Raw genomic sequence first — 22,459 nt, forward strand, 5'->3', positions numbered from 1 at the left:
ATAAAAGGGGTCAGCGCTCCTCCAAGGAAAGAACATATTACTAATACCTATAGGTTCCAAATAGGAGACACTCCACAGACCTGAATCACTCCCCACTCTAGATCCACACGCACTCTTAATTCATCCCGTATCAGGCAACTCAGAAAAGACTCATAGGCCTTTGAGCAAGAATAATTTAAGTCACTGAGGACTATTGGGGACTATTTTTTTATGCTGAATAATTGCATTGAAACTGAGCTGAAACAGCCTCCAATGTCAAGAATCTTTTGATATACTGTGTGAAAGGCTAGGATTTGGATGAACATTGAATTCAGAGATTTTCCACCCCTACCCAGTTCATATCTGGGTATGTGAATGTGTGTGATGTATACAGTGTATATATATGTATGTATATGCATACACATCTATCAAACGTGCGTCTCTGTTGTTATAATAGATATGACATTTATTTTCAAAAGACTAAATTTGTGAGTACATGGAGATACTTATGTACTTCTGCAAGTGATGCAAAACAGCAAACATGTACCAAAGCTGGTCCTGAAATGGGATGGAGACAAAGGATGAGGGTAGGTCTCAAACAGGAATTAATGATAAGTTCTGCCTCTTCTATCTGATTTTTCATACAGAAGTCAGAGCAATTGTTCCTTTTAAAATACTTCAGTAGCCTACCACTGCACCCAAAAGAAACAGTCATTATCAAGGAATAAATCTTTCTATAATATGGTTCTATAACTACTGACACTTTTTCTGACTTGATTCAAGCACATAGTATAAGAAAGTGCTCCTAACTAGCAATAGGATGCATATTACCCTCTTCTGAACACTTGATGCAGGAACTGCAGAAATGCAAAATAACTATAAGTTCTAAAAATGAATGTATCACAGTACTCTTCTTGCTTTGGACTGTGACATACATGCTTGATTTATCATGACACTTTAGAGATCAATGCAATAGAATATATCAGAGAGAATCTCAGCTCTGTAGTTCTTGAGCTGGTTAAAGTATTCTTAGAGATTTTCTCCTGAGTCTTATTTGGCTGATTTCTATGCTTCTCCTATTCTAAAGGAGATATACAGGTCTGTAGATCTTCTGTTGGATGAGAAGAAACATTAAGCAGTTATCATAAACTAAAGATTTATTTATTTTTTCATCCTATGTTTGAAAATGTTCTTTTTCCTAAACTTAATTTTGTTTACCTACTTGCTAGAATTCGTCAGTAAGCAAATGGTGAATGTTTCTGTAACAAGAGTTTCAGGTGTTTGCATGTTCTTTTGTGATATTGAGAGCAGTTGATATTAAGGTACATTGTTTTAGATACTTTTGTATCTAAAGAGTTGAGGGAGGGAGGGAGGGAGGGAAGGAAGGAAGGAAGGAAGGAAGGAAGGAAGGAAGGAAGAAAGGAAGGATCAAAGAATCAGGAGTGGATTTTTTTAAGAGATTTTTTTGCTCTTTTGAACAGTCTCAACCAATATATTCATACATTTTGTTTATCCTGGGTCTTCAGAATTTGTCTTCCTGAATTCTAATGTGTGTAATTAAATATGCTCAACCAGTCATGTCTTAACTGTCACAAAGTTGAAGATAGTGCGGTCACCTTTTGTTAAAATAGCACTTTCCAATCAGTTCTTTTTGTAGGTGAGAGTTAAGTCTGTCATCACATTTGTAGTGGTCATTATCTCTATGCTCCAAAAAGTGGAAAGGTTATTTATGTATGTGTGTGTATTTAATTGAATTCATGGTTGAAAATTGATTCCTTCCCTGAGATCTTGATAAAATTAATGCCTTTTTAAAAATTCTCTTTCTTGAGAAAAGTGTGAAGTTGTCTCAGACTTTTCATTTCCTTTTTTTTTCTAAAACTTGTGTGCCTGTTGTGCCTTTTTTATTTGCTGCTTTCTTCCTTTTGCTTTTGCTACTCAGAGCTATATGTGTCTAGTCCTACCTTATTCTTTGTGTGAATGCCTTTATGCTGTGCTAACAGCTGTAGATTCCTGAAATGGAGCATTTTCCTCTCTTCTTTTAGTTGACAACTTACAAAACAAATGAGTTTACATTTCTGTTTGGCTCATGAAGATCAATGAGTAAATTTCCTTTAAAAATAGAGTATGCAATTTTAACAGTTACATATGTAAATAAAAATTGAGGTTTAATTTATTCCTAGGAACAGATTTATAATTTTCACCTGGACAATATTTTAAACAAGTTGACATGGCCATTTAAAAAATACAATTAAGTATTAATAAAAGTAGATGCTATTTTGAAAGACAATTATTAAGTCATAGGTTATGTAAGCCTTGTCAAATATCAAGTTTTCTAACATTTTTAATAATAAAGTAGCTTGTGGCCAACATTATTTATTTAGGTGTCTTACTATAATAAATCTAATCCTGGAATACAATTCATAGTAAAGACTAAGGGAACATGACAGTACATTTATAATTTACTTGGTGTAGCAAGCAGATAGCATCAACTGCATAAGAAAAGTGAACATTATTTTCTTACATTGAAGTACAGTATTTTAATGAAAATAAATAATGAAGCTTCTTAGAAGCTTTGTGAGATTCCTAAATTTAGATAATAGATATTTCTTTGATGTGTTTTTAGAGGAAAATATTTATATTTCTATGAAGATAAATGGTTGTAAACAGTTTCCTATACTGTGTTTTAGTACATTTTAACAAGAGAAGTATTGAGTCTTTTGTGTATCTCACTGAGGAAATAGCTTCATTTTAATTCTGACTCTTTAGCATGGTCTAAAATCATGGAATGGATAAGATCTCCTGTCTGTTTACCAATGGCTACCTACGAGTCACAGTGGGATGGAGCCCACAAAAATTATACCATACTTGGCCCCACTATGGGCACTCTGATATAATGTTTATAGAAGTATAACTGCCATAATGCTTCTCTGAAGCTAAATTTGGCAACACAAATTATTGCATTCAGCTATAAGTGCAACAATTCCCATTCTAATTATGTATTTAAAAAGTAACATGAAGTATACTTAAAGCTATGTATCCATGTGTTTTGTCTGTTTATACACACATACATATATATGTATAGTCATGTATATAATATTTATTATATGAATAATAATCATTATGTTAGTCCTGGGAGTAAGTAAATGATAATACGTCTATACAATGGAGTACTATGTCACCTTTTAAAATTATAGTATTATTCAACTTAAATAAATGTTTATGTATTTCTAAGTATTTAAAAATCTACACATACAAAGAATTTCATAGTGTGTAATATTACTATTGATGTTTAAATAGCGATCATAATAAAATTGTAAGTAGCAGAAATCACTAGTTTATAGAATATTTTCTTTTATCTATTTCTGTGTCTTACAAGTTTTCTGCTTTGGTAATATTACTTGAGAAATCAGTAATGAATGATAAATGGCCTTTGAAAAATATCTCACAAATATGACAATGATATCCTTATAACCATATGTGGAATATGTGAATGTACCTTCAGTGCACTTACCTTTGGTAAGGAAGCTCGTGATCCAGAACTCTGTGTAGTCATAGTAAGTACAGTTGTTATTCCCAGAGCTACCCTGGCTGGAGCTGCATCCATATTGATCCAGAATGAAACCCAGGATAGAATAACAATCAGGAGACTGGGAATGTACATCTGAATGAGATAGTATCCCATTTGTCGTTCCAGATGGAATCGTACTTCTATACATGTAAACTTTCCTAATTGGTTATAAAATAAATGCAGCAATTAGTAAAAAAAAAAATAGGTCTTTGTTATGTCATCAAATATCACTATTTTATTTTCTTTATATTTTGTCCTAAATTTTTCCACTACAGTGAAGAGAGACCTGATATCACATATTCACATTGGTTTCTGAAAATTTTCTGTTAGCATCTAGAAGCAGTGTAACAAGAGTGTACATATAGTCTTTCAAGAAAGTGTATGTAAACTTATTGCTTCACATTTGAATAGCACTTCATACTTGCCAGAGTAGTCAAATATCTATTTTTTGACCTGATTCTAGTAATTTATTTTTAAGTAGACAGAGAAATGTACATTTACCATATAAAGATATTTTCTCACTGTTTGTTCATGATATCACTGTTACATAATCGACTAAGTAATCTCATGGAATAATTAATAATTACCATTTTGATACTTTGTAGAGTTTCTCTAAATGTCATATGATAGTCAAGGAAAAAAACCTTAATATGATTTTATTAAAAAAGCATTTTATCAGCATTGCTGGGAAGAAAAATAAATATATAGACCATTGTTTATAAATATGTGTATAAATTTATATGTATAAATTTATACATATATAAATTTTTGGATAATGAAAACAAAACTGAGCAAAACTTCAGGGTTTGTGCAATTCATTTGTATATGAAATAATTTTTAAATTTAGTGTTTCAGTTTTTAGAAGATAGGGTATTTATAAATATGGCTCTTACAAAAACCTAGTTTCTGTCTTTCTTTGGCATTTACTTAAGGAATATAAAGGAAATATGTGGTATCTGAGCCTACTCTTTGAAAATAATTAATAGATGAATCCTGTTCATTGTAGGAATAATATAATGTAGAGTTTAGTTAGCATCTGAGGCAAATTAATCACACACTTAATTGAGGACACTACCAGATGCTTTAATTTTCTATATCATTTTGAACAGTTTATTGTGCTTTAATCTCCTGAATATAAAACTGTGAGACTTCTATATCATTTGAGGAAACACCTATCCAATTATGCGCTTATAGTAGATATTCATAAATGTAAGTTTTTTCTTCTAATCTCTATTAGCTTGGTAAGTAACTGTATAAAGTATGTAAATGTACTTTTTGCTAAGAAAGGGTCTTGAGACCCTGTATCATTAAAAATCATCCTGAGTTTGTTTATAACTTAATTTCTTGTTCTGGGTTGAATTTATCTTCCGAAAATTCATGTCCACCTGGAACCTGTGACAGTGGCTTTATTTGGAAATAAAGTATTTGCAGATATAATCAAGTTTAAAATGTTTTTTTTTTTTTTCTGGCTGGATATGGTAGTAAACAGCTGTAATCCCAGTGGCTCAGGAGGCTGAGACAGGAGAATCTCAAGTTCAAAGCCAGCCTCAGCACTTAAGCAAGACCCTGTCTCAAAATTTAAAAATAAATAAATAAATAAATAAAAGGGCTAGGGATGTTGCTCAGTGGTTCAGTGTCCCTGGGTTTAATACTTGATGACCAAAAGAAAAAGGAGGTTTATCTGGATTAGGATGATCTCTAATTTCTAATCCAAAATTTCTGATATCCTTATAAAAAGAGGGAATTTGGGACACAAAGATACAGAGATAATGCCATGTGTCTATGGAGGTAGAGACTAAAGTGATTCATCAACAATCCAAGGATTACCCAGGATTGTCAGGAATAAGAATCTAGGAGAGGGGAGGAAAGGATTCTTCCCTAGAGCTCTCAGAGAAAGCATCACCCTGCTGATATCTTGATTTTAGACTTCTAGCCTCCACAACTATGAGAGAATATATTTCTGTTATGTAAGCTCCCATATTTGTAACAGCTTATTTGGGCTCTCCTAAGAAACCCAAACAGCACCGTACCTCCACTTTACAGATTTCTTGGCATTTTCCTAAAGTTTACAACTGTCCCTAGAAAGCTGAGTAAGGACATTGCTATTGACTTTCTTACCTTTTATCTTTGTGTTGGGTTGTTATCTTGGAGCTCCCTAAAAATTTAGATATCTGAGTTAAAAAAAAACAAAACAGTAGTGACTTTGATCAGGTACTATGAATTTGTTGAGATAAGAGAGACTAGGAACTTTGTATAGTAAAAGATCAGATAATGGTTTTGGGAAATGCTGATGCCAAGATGAATCGTATTTCACTGTAATGAAATGTTAAGAGCAGCAGCTGATGCTAGCGGGAGGCCATGCATGCACTACATTGGAGAGATTCTTCAGTTGTCAGCCATTAGATACATTTTTAGATGGAGGTTATACGGTTAGAATAGGTATTTCATGGATAGCCTATACTAGTTAAGTGAACAGTTTTCATAAAATTACATATTACACAATGAGGCTCTTTGTCCTTGCTGTTGGTATCAATATTTTCTGTCTACCCTCAGAGGCAGAAGATTCTCATCAGTGTGAGTAGTAAGTACTTAGATAAAAATGACTTGAAATGTATTAAAATGTGACCAGTGGGGAAGTGTAGGCAAATAAACTTTTTAAAGAAAGAAAGTGCTTTTATTTTGTTAGCAGAGACAGTGTTTACTACCCCAAAAGGTAAAAGAAAAACAGTTTTTTTTTCTTCACACAGAAATTCAGGGAATATTTTAAGAATATTACTATGAAAGTATGTACTTTTCATAAATAAGTACTTAAATATAATTAGATACCAAGCAGGTTTTTGGACGCATACAAATCAATTATATAACCATATGTAATGAGTCAAAGCATCAATAAATTTCAAATGTTCTATATTCTGCTTATGACTGTTAAAACATTGAGCTATAAACAGGAAATAAACTAGCATTAAAATTAAGAGACATCTGAATATAATAAAATCACAAATAATAATTGTAAAGAGCACTCAATCCCTACCTGTATTGTAATGTTTAGTGCAGTATCGTAAATCTTTTTCTTCTTTCAACAGAAACTGGGGCAAAGTTAGTCCTTCGGCCACTTGTACAGGTGCTTCATCTTGCCATTCAAAAATAAGATCATTCATTGTATACCCAACTAGTCAAAACATAATAAAAATATTAAGAGCCAAAAAAGGATTTTCAAAGAAGAGAAATTAATAATTACTTGTGTAGTCACATAGGATGAAAAGATCACTTTCATCTTATCAATTGAACTATGTACTACCTGGTTACATTTAACAAGAGTATTCTTATGGAACACTCAACCAAATAATGTAAAAAAATGAAGTAGACTAATAAAAATATTACCTAACAGGTAGAATATTTAAGGGACAGATGCTTTCCTTGAGATGGGCAGCTGCTAAATTGAATAATTTTCATTTGGTTCAATTTCATTAGTTTTCCACTTAACTTCTTTCACATTATTTCAGTTTTTGTTGAAAAAACCCTATTTTTTTCAACAAAAACTGAAATTGTCACTGGCTAGAATGTGACCAACTGAAACATCTGTGGGGAAAGTACTACTGCCTGATGGCTCTCTTAATTTAATCATTAGCTATTTTAGCATACAGTATCTATTTCTCTATTCCAAGTTATAACATGGACAAAATATTAGTTTAAATAGAGATGTCTTCTGTTTAGGGGAAGATAATAGTACTAAAAATTTCACATGGAGTAGTTTGTGGAGGAGGAATTTCTTGTACATGCTATCAGTTCAGGATAGAATTAAGTAATGGATTTTGTAATAAGTCAACAACTTTTAGAAAACTAAAAATTCATATCTCTAAATGAGAGTATCTAAGAAAAGCAGAACTTCATTTTTTTTCTTCCCCATGAGAGTGAAATTATGGAAATTTATGCTTGAAGGTTACTGGAATAAGAACCCAAAAGTGACTGTGATTTGTGAGGTAGGATTGTTTAATCTAGTAAGTGAGTTCCTTGAAGCACAACCGCCATGGAGGAGAGAGAGGAAGCATGTGTGGTCTCTGAACTAAATGAGGTGGTCAGACAAAGGAAGTGAAACCTCTAAGAAGCTACATATAGGGAACTTATGCCAAACAAAATTTTATTGGAAGGAACCTTGTATTATAGGAAAGAGGCTGTGCGAGTAATTAGAAACAACTGGTGTGGAGTAGGTTAGGCAGAAAAGAGTAATGAGCAGGGAAGAGAAGTGATCACTCTCTATCCTCCCCAATACCTGGGCAGAAGCGTTCCAGACAGCTGGATCTGTTCTAGCTGTGGTGGTAATAATTCTGCCATTCCCACTTGACCCTTGAGCTTAACTGGCAGCCTCTAATGATGTTGCAAGAGCATCCTTTATCAGACCCCTTCAGAATGTCTGGGATTCTGCTACTGAAGGTTTTTTTTTTTTTTTTTTGAGTAATAGTACTATCAGTGTGATGGCTTATTATGAAACAAGCACTACTTGGTACAGTTTGTAAAGTCATCCAGACTACAGGGGACATGTATGAATTTTTGTTCCAGAGCAGAACTATTTTCTTGACTGTTGTACTTTAGCACAACAAGAACTTATTACCTGACTTGCTTACACACACACACACAAAAAAATTTTAGTGAACCCTGCAGTTACTGCTTTGGTATAAAAAAGAAGGCTTTTGCTTTTATTCATAAGTTCTTTAATTAATATGTTCATTATAGATACCATTTGACCTAGAAAGAAAATAGAGATGCACACTTCTCTATGATCTAGAGATAAATAGGCATCAGTTCTTCTCTGCTGCCAGATTAAGACTTGCATGGTATTCTGTCACACATTTAGCCACTACAGACAAAATATGTGAGATTTTGTTACAATTTTATACAGATGGATAAAAAAACAGAGCTGAAACTTCATTTTGTTTTGATATTCTAAATTTGTATCAAGGTCTTCTGTAAAAGAAACTAGCTCTCTGAATTTCCCTCAAAGAACAAGCTCTAAGTAGTCTATAATACAGTTTTTAGATAGCATATATAACTTTCTTTTATCTTCAATCATCAACCACACTAAACAGTTTAGGAATATGAATTTTATAATCATACTGTTCTACTTTATTATAATCCATAAAATATTTAATTTTGAAACCAGAAGAAAAAAATAATGAGTTTGCCAAGTTTATGGGAAGTTCTTCTGAGTTTGCTTACTGGGTGTTAAAGGCAAACTAAATAAATGGCATTATTGTCTCAATAAACCTTGAAACAAAACTTTAAAGAATCATTTTTTTCTATGAATTTCAAAGTGTTTTAGTGTCCTTATACTTTTCTTTGACAGATCTTTATGAAAGTCTAAGAATCTTAAGAGGAGCAGATTGGCTAATGAGATCATGAGTTGGGGTCATGAATTGAATTGCCTTGTACTATACTAAAATTCAAAATGAAAAACAATTTATTAGTGAAAAAAAGACATTAACTCTAACTTGAGCCAACAATTTCATATTTTAGCTGTGATGAAACATATAAACGAATGACTCTACTTGTTTCTCCAAAAAGCATTTATTGAGTACCTACTGTTATGTAAGGCATGCTTCATTTGAGTTGTACCTTGAAAACAAGGCAATATCTGTATATAAAGAAAATGAGAACGTGGAACACTTCAAGCAAAAGAAAAAGAAAATTGATTTGAAAGAAATTGAAAATTCCCAAGGTTAACAAAAGAAAATAGTATTAGCTTCATTCATCTAGAACCAGTTTGCACACAAGAGCATATTAAATGAAGAAATAAATAAACGTAGAGTTGTGAAGTTTAAAATCTGGATTGGAAAGTTTGATTTGTAAAATTCCCTGTGGACAGTAATGGGAAAGTGGGATCTTCTGAGTAAGGGCGACATCACAAAAACTATGCTTTAGAAATATTACTCTAGCATAATCCTTCCATGGAATCCACAGGATCAAAAGCACTATCATAGTTATAGTATGATATTGTTTGCCTTTTATTGCTTTGATATTTATCCTGACATTGAAAAACAATGGTGGGTAAAAGTTCTAGTGCTTATCACAAATAAAGGCAGTGGCCTCAGACTATGCTGGTAGTTATTCTTTACTGGCCTATCTTCAGGTAAAACAATGCTGCTTTCATTTAAGAATGCCCTTGATCCTTGAAGAAGCAGTGAATATCTTATAGTAAAATCATGTTACTTTTCTCTCAGAATGTCCTTTATTATTGTGTAAGATTTATATTTTCTATCAACCTTAATCCTGTAATGCAACATAGGCATGATTACTATAATTTAAGTTTCGTGAGTATAATGGAGCCATCTTATGCTACTGAATTATGTGGTCAAAATGGAGCCATCTTAAAACTAGGTAATCATGTAATTGGAATGGAGTCATTTTAAATTTAGGGAATCATATGACCAAAGTGGTGCCATTTTTAATTTTCTGACAAGTATCCAATCACAACTGTAGCTGTCCATGCCCATCCCCAATTTAAAATTAGCTCATTGCATAGATTTTACCTCTGAGTTCTTCCTATCGGGAGCAAGAGGCTCTATCTTGTTAAGGATAAATATTGGCAAATTGCCTTCCCAGTTGTGCTTGCTCACCAGATTCTGTTTGGGAACATACCCTTTGGCAAAAGCACAATTTTGCCTTGCCAACCCATATATTTAATTTCTTGAGGCACCTCATTATTTCTAACATGATTAAGTAATAACAAGTTTTATTAAGTTTGATCCTTATGTAAAAATGTGAATTGTGATTGTTACAAGGTGAACTACTTTTGTTTGTCTTTTAACGAAACAGCATTTTCATTTGAAAAACTGGAACACTGTGTTTATTATGCCTAGGTAGTTGGCAGAAAATTTCTTGAATGTGAAGAAACTAAGCCTACCATTTTAAAGGGAACAAAAACTGGCTGTATTTGCTGTTAATATTAGATTTTTAGCTTTTCAAGCCAAATTACAATTTTGGTTAAATTGTTTTCACAGTATAAGTTTAATAGCTTCTCAGTACTTAAGAGATGTTTTGGTGACATCTATAGTGACATTCATGATTGTGTTCTTTTGAAATTGTACAGTAAAATGTGTCAATTGTTTGGAAGATTAGAGTAATATATTAAACTAATAGTTTCCAAATAGTTAAAACATTATGTTAAAAAGTCATGCATAGATAAAAAGATCTGTTCTCAGGGCAAAGCAGATAAATGGATTTTAATTTAAAAGAATACAGAGAGTTCATTGATATGGTTTCCAATGTCACATTGCTGCTAATCTTTAAGAAACTACAACCTTTGGAGACTAAAGTTTTAATTACCTATTAAGAAGGTACAACAAACCAAAAATCCTCTTATTCTTCTGTGGTAGTCCACCAGGAATATAAATCAGAGCTAAAATTTTAGTAGATCATTTTATTAATTTGTCATTTAATTAGATACATATTTACAGAGAAGAAAAAGAAAATTTCAATTTTTAATCTACACTACCTACAATAACAGTGGCACACTCTGCTTATATCTCATTTCTTATACCTTTAGGGTAGCTTTCTCCGATCCTCTAATAAAATACCTTTCCTTCCATTAGTCTACAATACCCTTTGCTTCTTTATTTTTTCTATTGTACTTTATCCTTCACTGACGATGTATATATTCACCAGGTTTTTATACTGTTTTTCTACCATTCCTCCTAGAATTTAAACTTTGCAAAAGAAATATATTCTCTTATTCAGTTTTAATCCTTGGTATGTTTTCCCACACCTAAAGTAATACGTGGCATGTAGCAGGTACTTTAATATTTGAATTAGAATACAGAAAGGGAGAAAGAGAAGGAGTAAGTAAATTGACCCTTTAGCTTACCTGGCAGCCTCTAATGATGTAATGATGTTGCAAGAGCAAGTGTGTGTGTGTGTGTGTGTGTGTGTGTGTGAGAGAGAGAGAGAGAGAGAGATGGGGGGGAGGGGAGAGAGAGAGATACGATTTTATTTTGGGCTACACTAAATTTAAAATGCTAGCAGGAGATGTGGGTATTGATGCTAACAAATTTAACATTGACTATATGTTGAAAATAATTGAAACCATGGGCCTGTATACTGAAAGTGAGGTCAGGATTGGAGATATAGGTTTGAGAATCATATCCTCTCAAGCAGGATCTGGGAGATCATTTGCAAGAAATAGCAAAAGAGACACACAATCATTGGGTTAATTAAAATAAATGAATTCAAATTATGATATGATTAAAGATAGCCTTATAAATATAATTAAAATGCACTATAAAACAAAACAAGAAACATTCAGTACTGTTATGTAAACAGAAAAACTGGTCAAAGAAATCAAAGATAAAACTTAGAGATGTATATAGGGGTAAACATTTAATAATAGTGTTAATTGCACATTGTACAGTACAGTGGTAGAAGATCAGATGGAACTTAGCAGTTTGATTTGTGAGGCTGGAATAAAAGATGTAAATATAATCTTGAGAGATAAAAAAAAGGACTTTGGACAATTTTCTTCTTGCAGGATGGCTCTGTTGCTAATCTAGACAGGGAAGTGGAAGAATGAGCCAGTGTTCAGGTTCTGCTAGTGGCATGATATGAATATAGGAAAAAAGAAAAATCTAGCAACTACAGCCTGATAGTCTTTGGTTAAAGACACCACACAATCTATGTTATTCGCAACAGGCTTAATGACTGGGGCAGTGAAAGTGGTTTTAATTTTAATTTTTAGAATTATGTACAATTTTTTTCATGCAGATATCTTAGAAACATAGTCATGATATATATTTAAGTAATTACTCATAATTTGAAGCACAATTTTTAAAAATAAGCAATTAATATGCTATAGAAGTTTATAATAGTTAAGAATGGAGTATAAGTTTACAAGGGAGGGGTTCTTTACAACCCTGTAGAAAGAGGATGCAAATTTCCAATTTTTTACCCTCCTCCATGTCATTAGATAACAAAATAGTTTCTTTAAAAAAATTTTTTTTTTGAGTTTGTTTGTTTCAGGACTAAGGATTGTACCCAGGGCCTTGTGCATGCCAGGGAAGTGCACTTAATGCTGAACTACCTCCCCAGTACTTTTTTTTTTTAAGACAAATCTCTGTATATTGATGGGGCTAACCTCTAACTTGCAATCCTACTGCTTCAGACAGCCTCCTGAGTAGCTGAGATTATAGTCATGTGCTACCACATCCATTCTTTAATTAAACATAAGATATTAGTAGTGGGAATCATCTGTAGAACTCAGGAGATCTAAGTGTATGATCGTTAAAAAAAATCTTATCATATGATGTTAACTAACTAAAAATTAAGACAACAATGATATGCTACTATATACCTGTTAGAATCAAAATTCAAAACATTGACAACAGATGCAAGTGAGGATGTAGAAAAACAGAACTCTCATTCATTGCTGGTGGGAATGCAAAAATGACATACTCATTTTGGAAAATGGTTTGGCAATTTCAAGTTCAGAATGAACTTAGAGATTTAAAATAAATTATATGTTCATATTTAAACTAAAGTAGATAGGAATAATTTTTGGCCTGCTGTCTTAAATATTATTAGGAATAAGAGAAGGGGAGTTGAGAGAGGGCAAGATTCATTTCTAGTTTGACCCAGTTTGCAGATGCTTATGTTCTTAATCAACAGCTGGAATTTAAAAAACAAAAGGAAAGAAATGCTCACTCTTGGCTGAGTATTGCTGACATGCTGAGTATTGCTAGGAGAAATATTGCTCAAGTAACTCTTATTGACCTGACAAGGAACAACTGTTATGTCAGAATGTATTTAATTAAAACCTTTTTTATTTATAATTTATGCATTTAATTTGATTTTTTTTACCATAACTCAGGCTGTTAAATGTGGTTTCATTTAAATTATAGGTCTGCTAATTTAAGTATCTTTTTAGTAATTACACTTTCTCTAAAACATGCTGGTATAACTAACCTATAACTGTTGTCTTACAAGTACTTGCATTAAATTTCCCTTTAAAGACTGCAGATACTTGAGTAGATATCAGATTTAAGCCTTCCCTTGGGATAATGGTGATAATATAACTTGTGACTCCTTAATACTCTCTTTAAGTGACAATCATACCAATATCTTTGCGCATTTCTCCAAAGATTGATACAAATAGAAAATACAATATTTAACTTTCTGTGAGAAATCTCAATTAAAATTATCAAAGGACCTGACTATGATCTCATTTTAATGTGGAAAAGATGTTATGGTTTTTTGCATATCCACAGTAGGAAAGACTATGAGAGGACTCTGCCAGAACACCTCTTTGGAGTTAATTCAGATTGTGAGAAATAATTTCATGTCTGCCTCCCAGAAGTTTGAAGGTTTAGATCTACTCCAGTTTATGAAATATTCCATTTCACAGGTCCCAAATCATAACAAAGAGATTCGGTTAGCCAAGGCAGTTCGTCAATATCTATAAGTTTATAATGTTGCGAGTAGAGAATAAAAAGTCACTGTAATTCTCTTGAGGTTTTAATGTCTGATGTTTCAGTATCACTACTCATTAGTAAGAATGCAGAACCAGAATAATCATAGAGAAGGAAGTCCTACATAGTACTAGCAAGAAGATCCACTTCAGATTGTCATTTCTGAGTGCATTTGACAATGTCATGAAATAGTATTCATAATGATAACAGTGGAGTATCCGGTTGGGGGGGTCCTGGTTGGCATCACAAAGAATTGAGCAAGACATACAGAGTAATAGAGTTACTGAAAACAAAAGTAACACTGTAGAGTGGAGTGAGCTGAGCAAAGCCCCATGTCTGAGTGAGTTTTGTCTTTTGTACCCTGAGTTGTGCCTCTGTCCTCTTTTCACAGACCTAATTAAATACCTTGACCATTTGTTCCCACTGGTTACTTTATTTTCACCTAATTGGAATAGATTTTCCATTAGTTACTTGGTTTTTGCCTGATTAGAATACAAAACCTATGATGGGGGTGCCATGGCAATAAACCCAGTGGCATTGATAGGAGTGCTCATGGTAATATCATTCATCCCAAACAGGGCCGTGGTGACTCCACTCTCTGTCTTGTATTTCAGCTGGCATTGTTTTTTTTTTTTTTTTTTTAACCTGCCTCCACCATCTTGATATCCTTAAACTTTTACCCCAATTATGCTGTGGAATTCAAATTTTAATATGATTGACTTACTTAAAAATCAGATAATAAAATTATAAAAATTTAGTACAATTACTTTTTAAGGTGAAACATCACAAAATTTTTATCAGTGAAGTAAGTTCATTAGTGGTTGAAGAGAAGGAAATCAGTATGGTAATGGACAGACTTCAAATATTTATATTTAATATTTCAAATATTGATTTCACATTTACTACACAGTGTAATAAAAGCTGATACTGTTTAACCTTGGCAGAAATTTATATGGTATTAAGAATTATTATTATATCAGGGCTGGGGATGTGGCACAAGCGGTAACGCGCTTGCCTGGCATGCACAGTGCTGGGTTCGATCTTCAGCACCACATAAAATAAAATAAAGATGTTGTGTCCACTGAAAACTGAAAAATAAATATTAAAAATTCTCTCTCTCTCTTCTCTTTCTCTTTAAAAAAGGAATTATTATTATAATTTGCTGTATAAGTAAAATCATATTGCTTCTCTCAGATGTAAAAGCTGTGTTTACTTTTTTATAAATTTATCATAACAAACTTTAAAAATAATATTTCCAACAAGGCAAAAGATAACTGGTGATTTACTTGCAACAAAATCCTGTAATATCATTGATAACTAAAATGAAAAATGTATTTGTACAGAAAAAATATCTGAATAATTAGAAGTAAGCAGCTCTATATAATTCTGTTTCACCTCAAATTATCAAGTTACAGCTGGGCACAGTAGTGCACATCCGTAATCCCAGTGGCCCTGGATGCTGCTGAGGCATGAGTATTGCAAGTTGAGAGCCATTTTCAGCAATTTAGTGAGGCCCTAAGCAACTTAGGGAGACTCTGTCTCAAAAAAATAAAAAAGGGCTGGAGATGTGGCTCAGTGATTAAGTGCTGGGTTCAATCCTGGTACCAAAAAAAAAAAAAAAGTTACACAGCAAAATCTGTGATGACTCTGAAAAAAGAAGTTTGTAAGAACCTTAATATATTATTGTGAGAATTACTTTAAAAGAAAATGCTTCCTGTCAGTTTGTTTTTAAATGTTATCTCCTTTTGGAAATATATTCAAAAGCCTTACTATTTGAAGTATGCCAATCTTAAATTGCTCATCACAAGTTAACCTGAAGTTCAAAACTGTACTCAAATTATGCTGACATTAAAGAATAAACTTGTTAAATAGTTAACAGATTATTTGTTAAATGATTCAATTATATTATAACCTACATTCTTAGGATAATTTTGCCTGGGTGTTCTAATTCATAAAGTTATAATTATATGCTGATTTCAAGTAAATATGACAACCTAATTATGGGCATGGAGACTTTTTGCAACCACAGTATAACATATGGCTCATTTCTTATGAGATGATAGAAGCAGTGATTGTAATTAGATTGAGGGGGAGATTTAATCACAAAAAAGCAAGTTAATGACAAGCAGGGGAGATTTTAACATTTTCTCTGTCCTGACAGGGAACAGATTTAGTGATGGGAATGTGAGGTTAAAGGAATAATTCTATAAAATGGGCCCACTACTTTCTCTCACATGCTTTCTCTTTCTAAAAAATAAAAAAACCAAAATACCTGCAGCCCTGCCTGGGTTAAGGTGACAGGATATGTTATATTCCTCAGAAAACTACCTGTTATCTCAGGAGATGTGCAGGCCTGAAATGCCAACAAGAAAACACAAGTTACCCTGAAGTGGGGAAATTTTGTGATCCTTTTTCAGACAAGAAGAATACAGGAAGATAAGGATAATTCACCCTAACCAGAAATCTGTAAGAACAGATTCCAATAAGAACTGGAGCATGTGCCATAGTGACCTGGAGATGTCATGGACAGTGGGGACTTGAAAGTCTGATGTCATCCTGCTGCTACAAGTCAAGAGGTGTACCTTGGTGAGACTCTTTCAAAACTTCCATAGAAACACCTCCCACCCAACAAAGGAACAAACAACAACAACAGCAAAAAAAACAAAACAAAACAAAAAACAAAACCCTAGAGAATAGGAGAGGAGTGCTATATTGTCCTCTCTGAGAGGACTTACTCTCTCCCTTGATTGTTCCTTTTTTCCTTTCCTATCCCTCTAATAAACTCATGCCTTTTACTCTGAGTGATATGTCTCAAATGTTTCTAGCATGATTGCAAGAATTAAGGTTTGAAGGGGGCCTCTGTGCTGCCTCAGTTTCACAGAAGGCCCATGCTCTCTATATAACAAGGATTGCATACAGATGGATTCAATCAATTTCAAAGTAGCTATGCTGGGAAATTTTGTGGGATTATTGTTTGACAGAGGAGGAAAAAAATCAACATTTCTAGAAAATACTCTAATTTCTACTGATAGTGTATTTGTATCATATTTATATATAAAGACCTATTCCAGAAAACCCTCATATTTATGGATTCATACATTTTAATTGTTATTTTAAATCTACAGTTTTGTAGCAGACATGGCGACTATAAATAGTATGAATCTCCTTTGTTCTTGCCAAGTATTAGCAATTTGTAAAGCAAGCCAGCCAGCCTGCCTGCGTTTTTCCTTCCTCCCTCCCTTCCTCCCTTCCTTCCTTCCTTTCTTCTTTCCTTCCTTCCTTCCTTCCTTCCTTCCTTCCTTCCTTCCTTCCTTCCTTCCTTCCTTCCTTCCTTCCTTCCTTCCTTCCTTCCTTCCTTTAACCTTTTTCCCTCCTCTCCCTTCTCCTTCCCTCCTCTTTCCTTCCCTTCTGTTCCTTTCTCTTGTATTCCCTCCCTTTCTCTCTTTTTCTGTCTCTTTCCCTGCCTCCCATCCTCCCTTTCTTCATCCACATCTGCTTCTGGATTTTTCTTTCTACCCTCACCCAGACCTCAGAAAAATCAACAAATTTGACTACAGGTAGGGTATGTTGTGAAGAAACAGGCCACTTGGAAGTCTTGAGAGCTCATAAATTTGGTGAAACATTTACTAAACACTATAGATACTTACAAATTCCCTGGAATATGAAGGGGATACTTATCACACAACCAATAAGAATCCATTGGTAGGGATCTATGAACATGGCTGCACCAGAGCAGGTCAGGCATAAAGTAAGCAGCCAAAGTTAGTGCTATCACAATTTAAAATTTCTGCATTTTGACCTCAGTATGGTGTTAAAACACTTCCAAGTTTCATTTCACTAATTTATTAATGTAACTATTAACCATACTTTGTGGTTAAAAAATAGATTACTATCTCTAAATTTTTATCCACTTTTTTCCCCCCAGATTTTTATTTTCTCATTTTCTAGCTAGACTTGTTTCTCTCTTGATTATAACTGCAGATAGTTCATATTGTTTTTCTTTACTGGTTAGAGTTTTTTTTTCCCTCTTGATCCTTTTTATGATATTCCATGGTCTCTTGATGCTATGTTCTTAATTTCACACATCAGATTTTCTTGTATATTTAAATATTTTATGAAATCCTAAACTTTTGCTGTTATTGAATGCAGTTCAGTTGTCTTAGAGACAACCAGGTCTCTGGAAAATTAATGGATTTACATAGTTTATATAGTTTCTTAATGAAAGGTTTAAGGGCTTAAGACATTTTCCCGAATGCTTTCTCTTGTATAACAGCTGTCAGTACACTTCATAGTTTAAGAGATAATTGTGATTATATACTGGGGTCATTTCTAGGGATAGTACTATTCAAATTTTGAAAGCATGCTCTGGAAAGGCGGTTTGGTGTAGGTAGAAAGTATGAGGACTGAGAGAACCGGGATTATTTTGAGCATTATTTAAGGAAGAAAGAAAATGGTAACGGTTCCAAGCAGTAGAGAATAGCAAATGGAGCTGGGTGCAGTGGTGCATGCTTGTAATCCCAGTGACCCAGGAGGCTGAGGCAGTAGGATTACCAGTTTGAGACCAGGCTCAGCAATTTTTGGAGGACCTAAGCAATTTTGTGAGACCCTGTCTCAAAATGAAAATAGACCTGAGGATGTGGCTCAGTGGTAAAGCACCCCAAAGTTCAATCCTCAGTACCCCAAAAAAAAAGAAAAAAAAAGAAAGAAAAAAGGCAAATGGATGAATCATAGGAAAAATTATTGTAATAGTTTAAATTACAGGTGATTTTGAATCTTATAATACATCTACTGAACCTCACATGGTTGCCATCCATGTAATTAGTCAAAAGGGAAAGATACATGAAACTACATAAAATTTAAAAGTTTTGCAGAGAAAAAAAATAACATGATCAATTTCTGAGACAAAACAAAAAGAAACTTTTTCACGTTTTCCCTTTTTTTTTTACTTATATTAAATCTCACAATATACTCAATCTTGAAATTTGCAAATAGGAAGGGACTGTCCTAAACCTTTATTCCTTACTCATAAAGAAGTGCTTTTTAAGGTGAGGGGCTGTGAAGGAAAAAATAACTTTCTCCTATGCCCAAACCATAGTTTAACTAACTTTGACAAGACTAGATAAATTGGTATTTTCATGTATTATAAAGTTCTTATTGGTTGTGTGATAAGTATCCCCCTCATATTCCATGTATCTTTATGCTATGAAAAAGAATATAGGAATTCCTCAAAAACTAACAAAGAACAAATTATTATACAAGCAGTTTTATATGTTAAAAAGGATTGAGAACATGGTTTTGAAAAGGTGTTTTATGTACATGTTTATAGCAGTATTATTCACAATAGCCAAAGTGTGGAAGCAACCCAGGGGTCTGTGGATGATGAATGGAGAAACAAATCGTAGTATGTACATACAATGGAATATTAAAGAAACAAAATTCAGACACATACTACAACATGGATAAACTTTGAAGAGAGCATGCTCAGTCATAAAAAGACTTTGAGGACATCATGTGTGTCAAAAAGGACAAATATTGTATGATTCTACTTTTAAGAATCTAGAGTAGTTAAGTTCATAGAAACAAAAAGTATAAGGGTGGTTGTAGGGGCTGGAGGAAGAGAGAAATGGGGAAATATATATATTGGGTATACAGTTTCAATTTTGCAAGAGGAAAAATCTTGGGAGACTGGTTGCAATCAATATTGTGAATATAATTGACACTGCTGAGCTGTACATTTAAAAATAGTAAAAATGATAATTTTATGTATTACTTTAGTTTGAATGTTGTCCCTTCTAAAACTCATGCTGAATTTAGTTGTCATGTAATAGTGTTACAGAGGTGGAAATTTTAAGAGGTGGTCAGGCCATGGGGACTCCACCCTCATAGGTCATATTACTGCCATTAGAAAGGGTGATTTCAGACCTGTTTTGTGTGTCTGCCCATCTGGCCTGTGCCATGGGTTGCTGTAGTCAGAAGGCCCTTAACAGATACTAGCACTTTGACCTTGGACTGTGAGCCAATACATTTTAGTTCATCTGAAATTACCCAGTCTGTGTTACTCTCTTGTAGCAACACAGAATAGATTGACATGTATTTACCACAATTCATAATAAAATTAATAAAAAGAAAAATTCTAAAATTCTGAAGGAGGAGATAAATGAGCAAGCAACAGTGTTCAGAAGATTGTGAAATCATGACATGAGTTGAAAGTAGAGTCTGGGAAAATACGTTGAATTTGCCTCAAGGATTCTTCCCAGTTCCTGTGAGTGAAGAGGGAACTGTTCTAGGCAGCCAACTTGATGTTCTCTTTAAGAAATCTTTGGTTAAATATGATCACAATCAGACCAAATTAACTTCCCCATAAAATAAAAACCCATATTATTGATTGTAGTTAAGATAGATTGTTACCTTAGTTTTCTCCAGGATGTCTAGTGATAATCAAGAAAGCCAGTTTCACTGCTTTGCATGTAGTGGATGGGAGTGGGAAGGCAATAAAATGTGAACAGAAAAATTTTAAAAATGGTTTCATATAGTGATATGAAGGATAATGAGATAGGAAGTGATGCAGGGGCAGGAGTGCAGAGAGCTAATTGTAAAAAGACAGCCAGAAATGGCCTAGTGGAAGGATGCTAAGGGTCAAGGTATGTTAAATCTGCAGGAAACACATTTTAGGCAGAAGGAAGAACACAATTTTATCTCATTTTAGGATTATATGAGCTTCATTAGTTGAAATAAATCACATTGTTGAAATAAACAAATATCCTTTGATATTAAACAGGATAAACAGAATATCAAGAACAAAAGATTATTCTCTTAATGCATTGAGGACATACATTTATCTTTTTCCACTTTGAAATTGAAAATACAAACAACAAAAAAAGCGATAATTCAGTTCTACATGAATAACAAAGGGATAGAATACCATTTGGAGAGGACAAAAGAAAAAATAACTGTTTGTCTCTATATTCTCTGAGGAAAAATAAATTTCCAGGACATGGAGATATTTTGTAAATTAGATTATTGAAGAAATATAGACTCTCAGTTGGGTGATAAAGCATTGCAAAACTGTTAAGAAATTCAAACAGAATATATTAAAGCATAATTCATAGCTAGATTCTATTAAACTAGAATTAGAAGAGCTTAACACCAAATGCACACAATTCTAGAATAAATTTCATCTGTGAGCAAGTAAAATTGTGATCAGTAGGAACCACCATTAAGGTCATAAAGAAAAAGCCATGCCATGTTAATATTATGTCATGATTTTATTACCAAGTATGCTGCTATATGAGGTGTTTTCAGTAAAACATTTGGTGAGTTTTGATACTACATGTATGAACAAGGATTTCAAAATTACCTGATGATCAACAGTTATTGATGACTGCTAAAGTGATTTGTGGCTGAATGAAATAGGAATTATTATTATTTTTTTTTAGTTGTAATAAAATAAGAAGAATACCTCTAGGGCATTTTTGCAGTTTTCTAAGGCTTCCCCAGTTGAGACTATGTAATTTTATGTTGTCCAATTCTCTGACCCCAAACAGGGGTCATCAAAGTTGAATTATGGACTAAACCTAACACGATGATATTTAACTGGGGGAAAGGTAAAATTCTTGGCATTTATTTAAGTGAAATAATTGAACAAACATGGAGTGAAGGACATAGTGTTTAGCTGTAGTACTTGGCAGACTGTTCATGTAATCTGAGTCAAGTGTTTTGTGGCAACCTATAATGTATGACTGCATAGTCACAGTAGGATTGTGACTGCCATCATGAGGAAGACCCCTACTTTGCAGGTCTTGATTTAGGACAGTTTTAATACATTTGACAACCAGAGGAAAGGAAGGAGGCAAAGGAGGAAACTCTGGTCTTTTCATATGTGGAAAACAAGTGAAAGTACTAGATATGTTTAACTTGCAGAGATAAGAATATCATGGTTAAAATTTTTAAATATTTGGAATTCATCAGATACATTTAAAGATGACTTATGGTTGTATATTATGAACTTTTAAATCAAAGAGTTTGCCCTGTTCATTTCATAGTTGTAGGACTTGGGAAAGTAACTTAACCTCTTTACACCTTATTTATGAATCTTTGAAATGCAATTAAAACCTATTAAGTTGCATTTGGGATAAATCAAATATATATGTAATGGATATAAAATTACTATGACATCATTATAAGATTGGTAACACATAATTTTTAATTATAAATTTGTCATGTTTAGAATATCTGATAATAAAAAATTAACCTACAAAGATGTTGACATATTAAGATATAATGGTAATTAATATAAAGTAGGATAGAATATTTAATGTTTAAATGGGAATTTATTTTATAAGTAGCTAGTTAGTTCATCAGTGAATATTTTTGTTTTGAGAGGGCTTTTGCTTTCTAAACAATATTATATCTACTTAGGCTTGAGTAACAAATACTCAGAAGACTAGTACCATCTGTATCT

At 33.2% G+C, this 22,459-nt stretch overlaps 1 protein-coding gene across 3 annotated transcripts in view; it reads right to left on the minus strand.

Annotated features, from left to right (window-relative positions):
* The window catches only part of Glra3 (glycine receptor alpha 3), a 167,902-nt gene that overhangs the window by 35,109 nt on the left and 110,334 nt on the right, over window positions 1-22,459 (minus strand). For all 3 annotated transcript variants that reach the window (XM_005325521.5, XM_013358706.4, XM_078030996.1), the window contains exons 6-7: window positions 6,579-6,716; window positions 3,491-3,705 (exon numbers count right to left, since the gene is read on the minus strand). In XM_005325521.5, the coding sequence (XP_005325578.2) occupies window positions 3,491-3,705; window positions 6,579-6,716 (353 nt within the window). The remainder of the gene's footprint in view (window positions 1-3,490; window positions 3,706-6,578; window positions 6,717-22,459) is intronic.

The sequence above is a fragment of the Ictidomys tridecemlineatus genome, chromosome 14, assembly GCF_052094955.1.
Source record: "Ictidomys tridecemlineatus isolate mIctTri1 chromosome 14, mIctTri1.hap1, whole genome shotgun sequence".
Lineage (NCBI taxonomy): Eukaryota > Metazoa > Chordata > Mammalia > Rodentia > Sciuridae > Ictidomys > Ictidomys tridecemlineatus.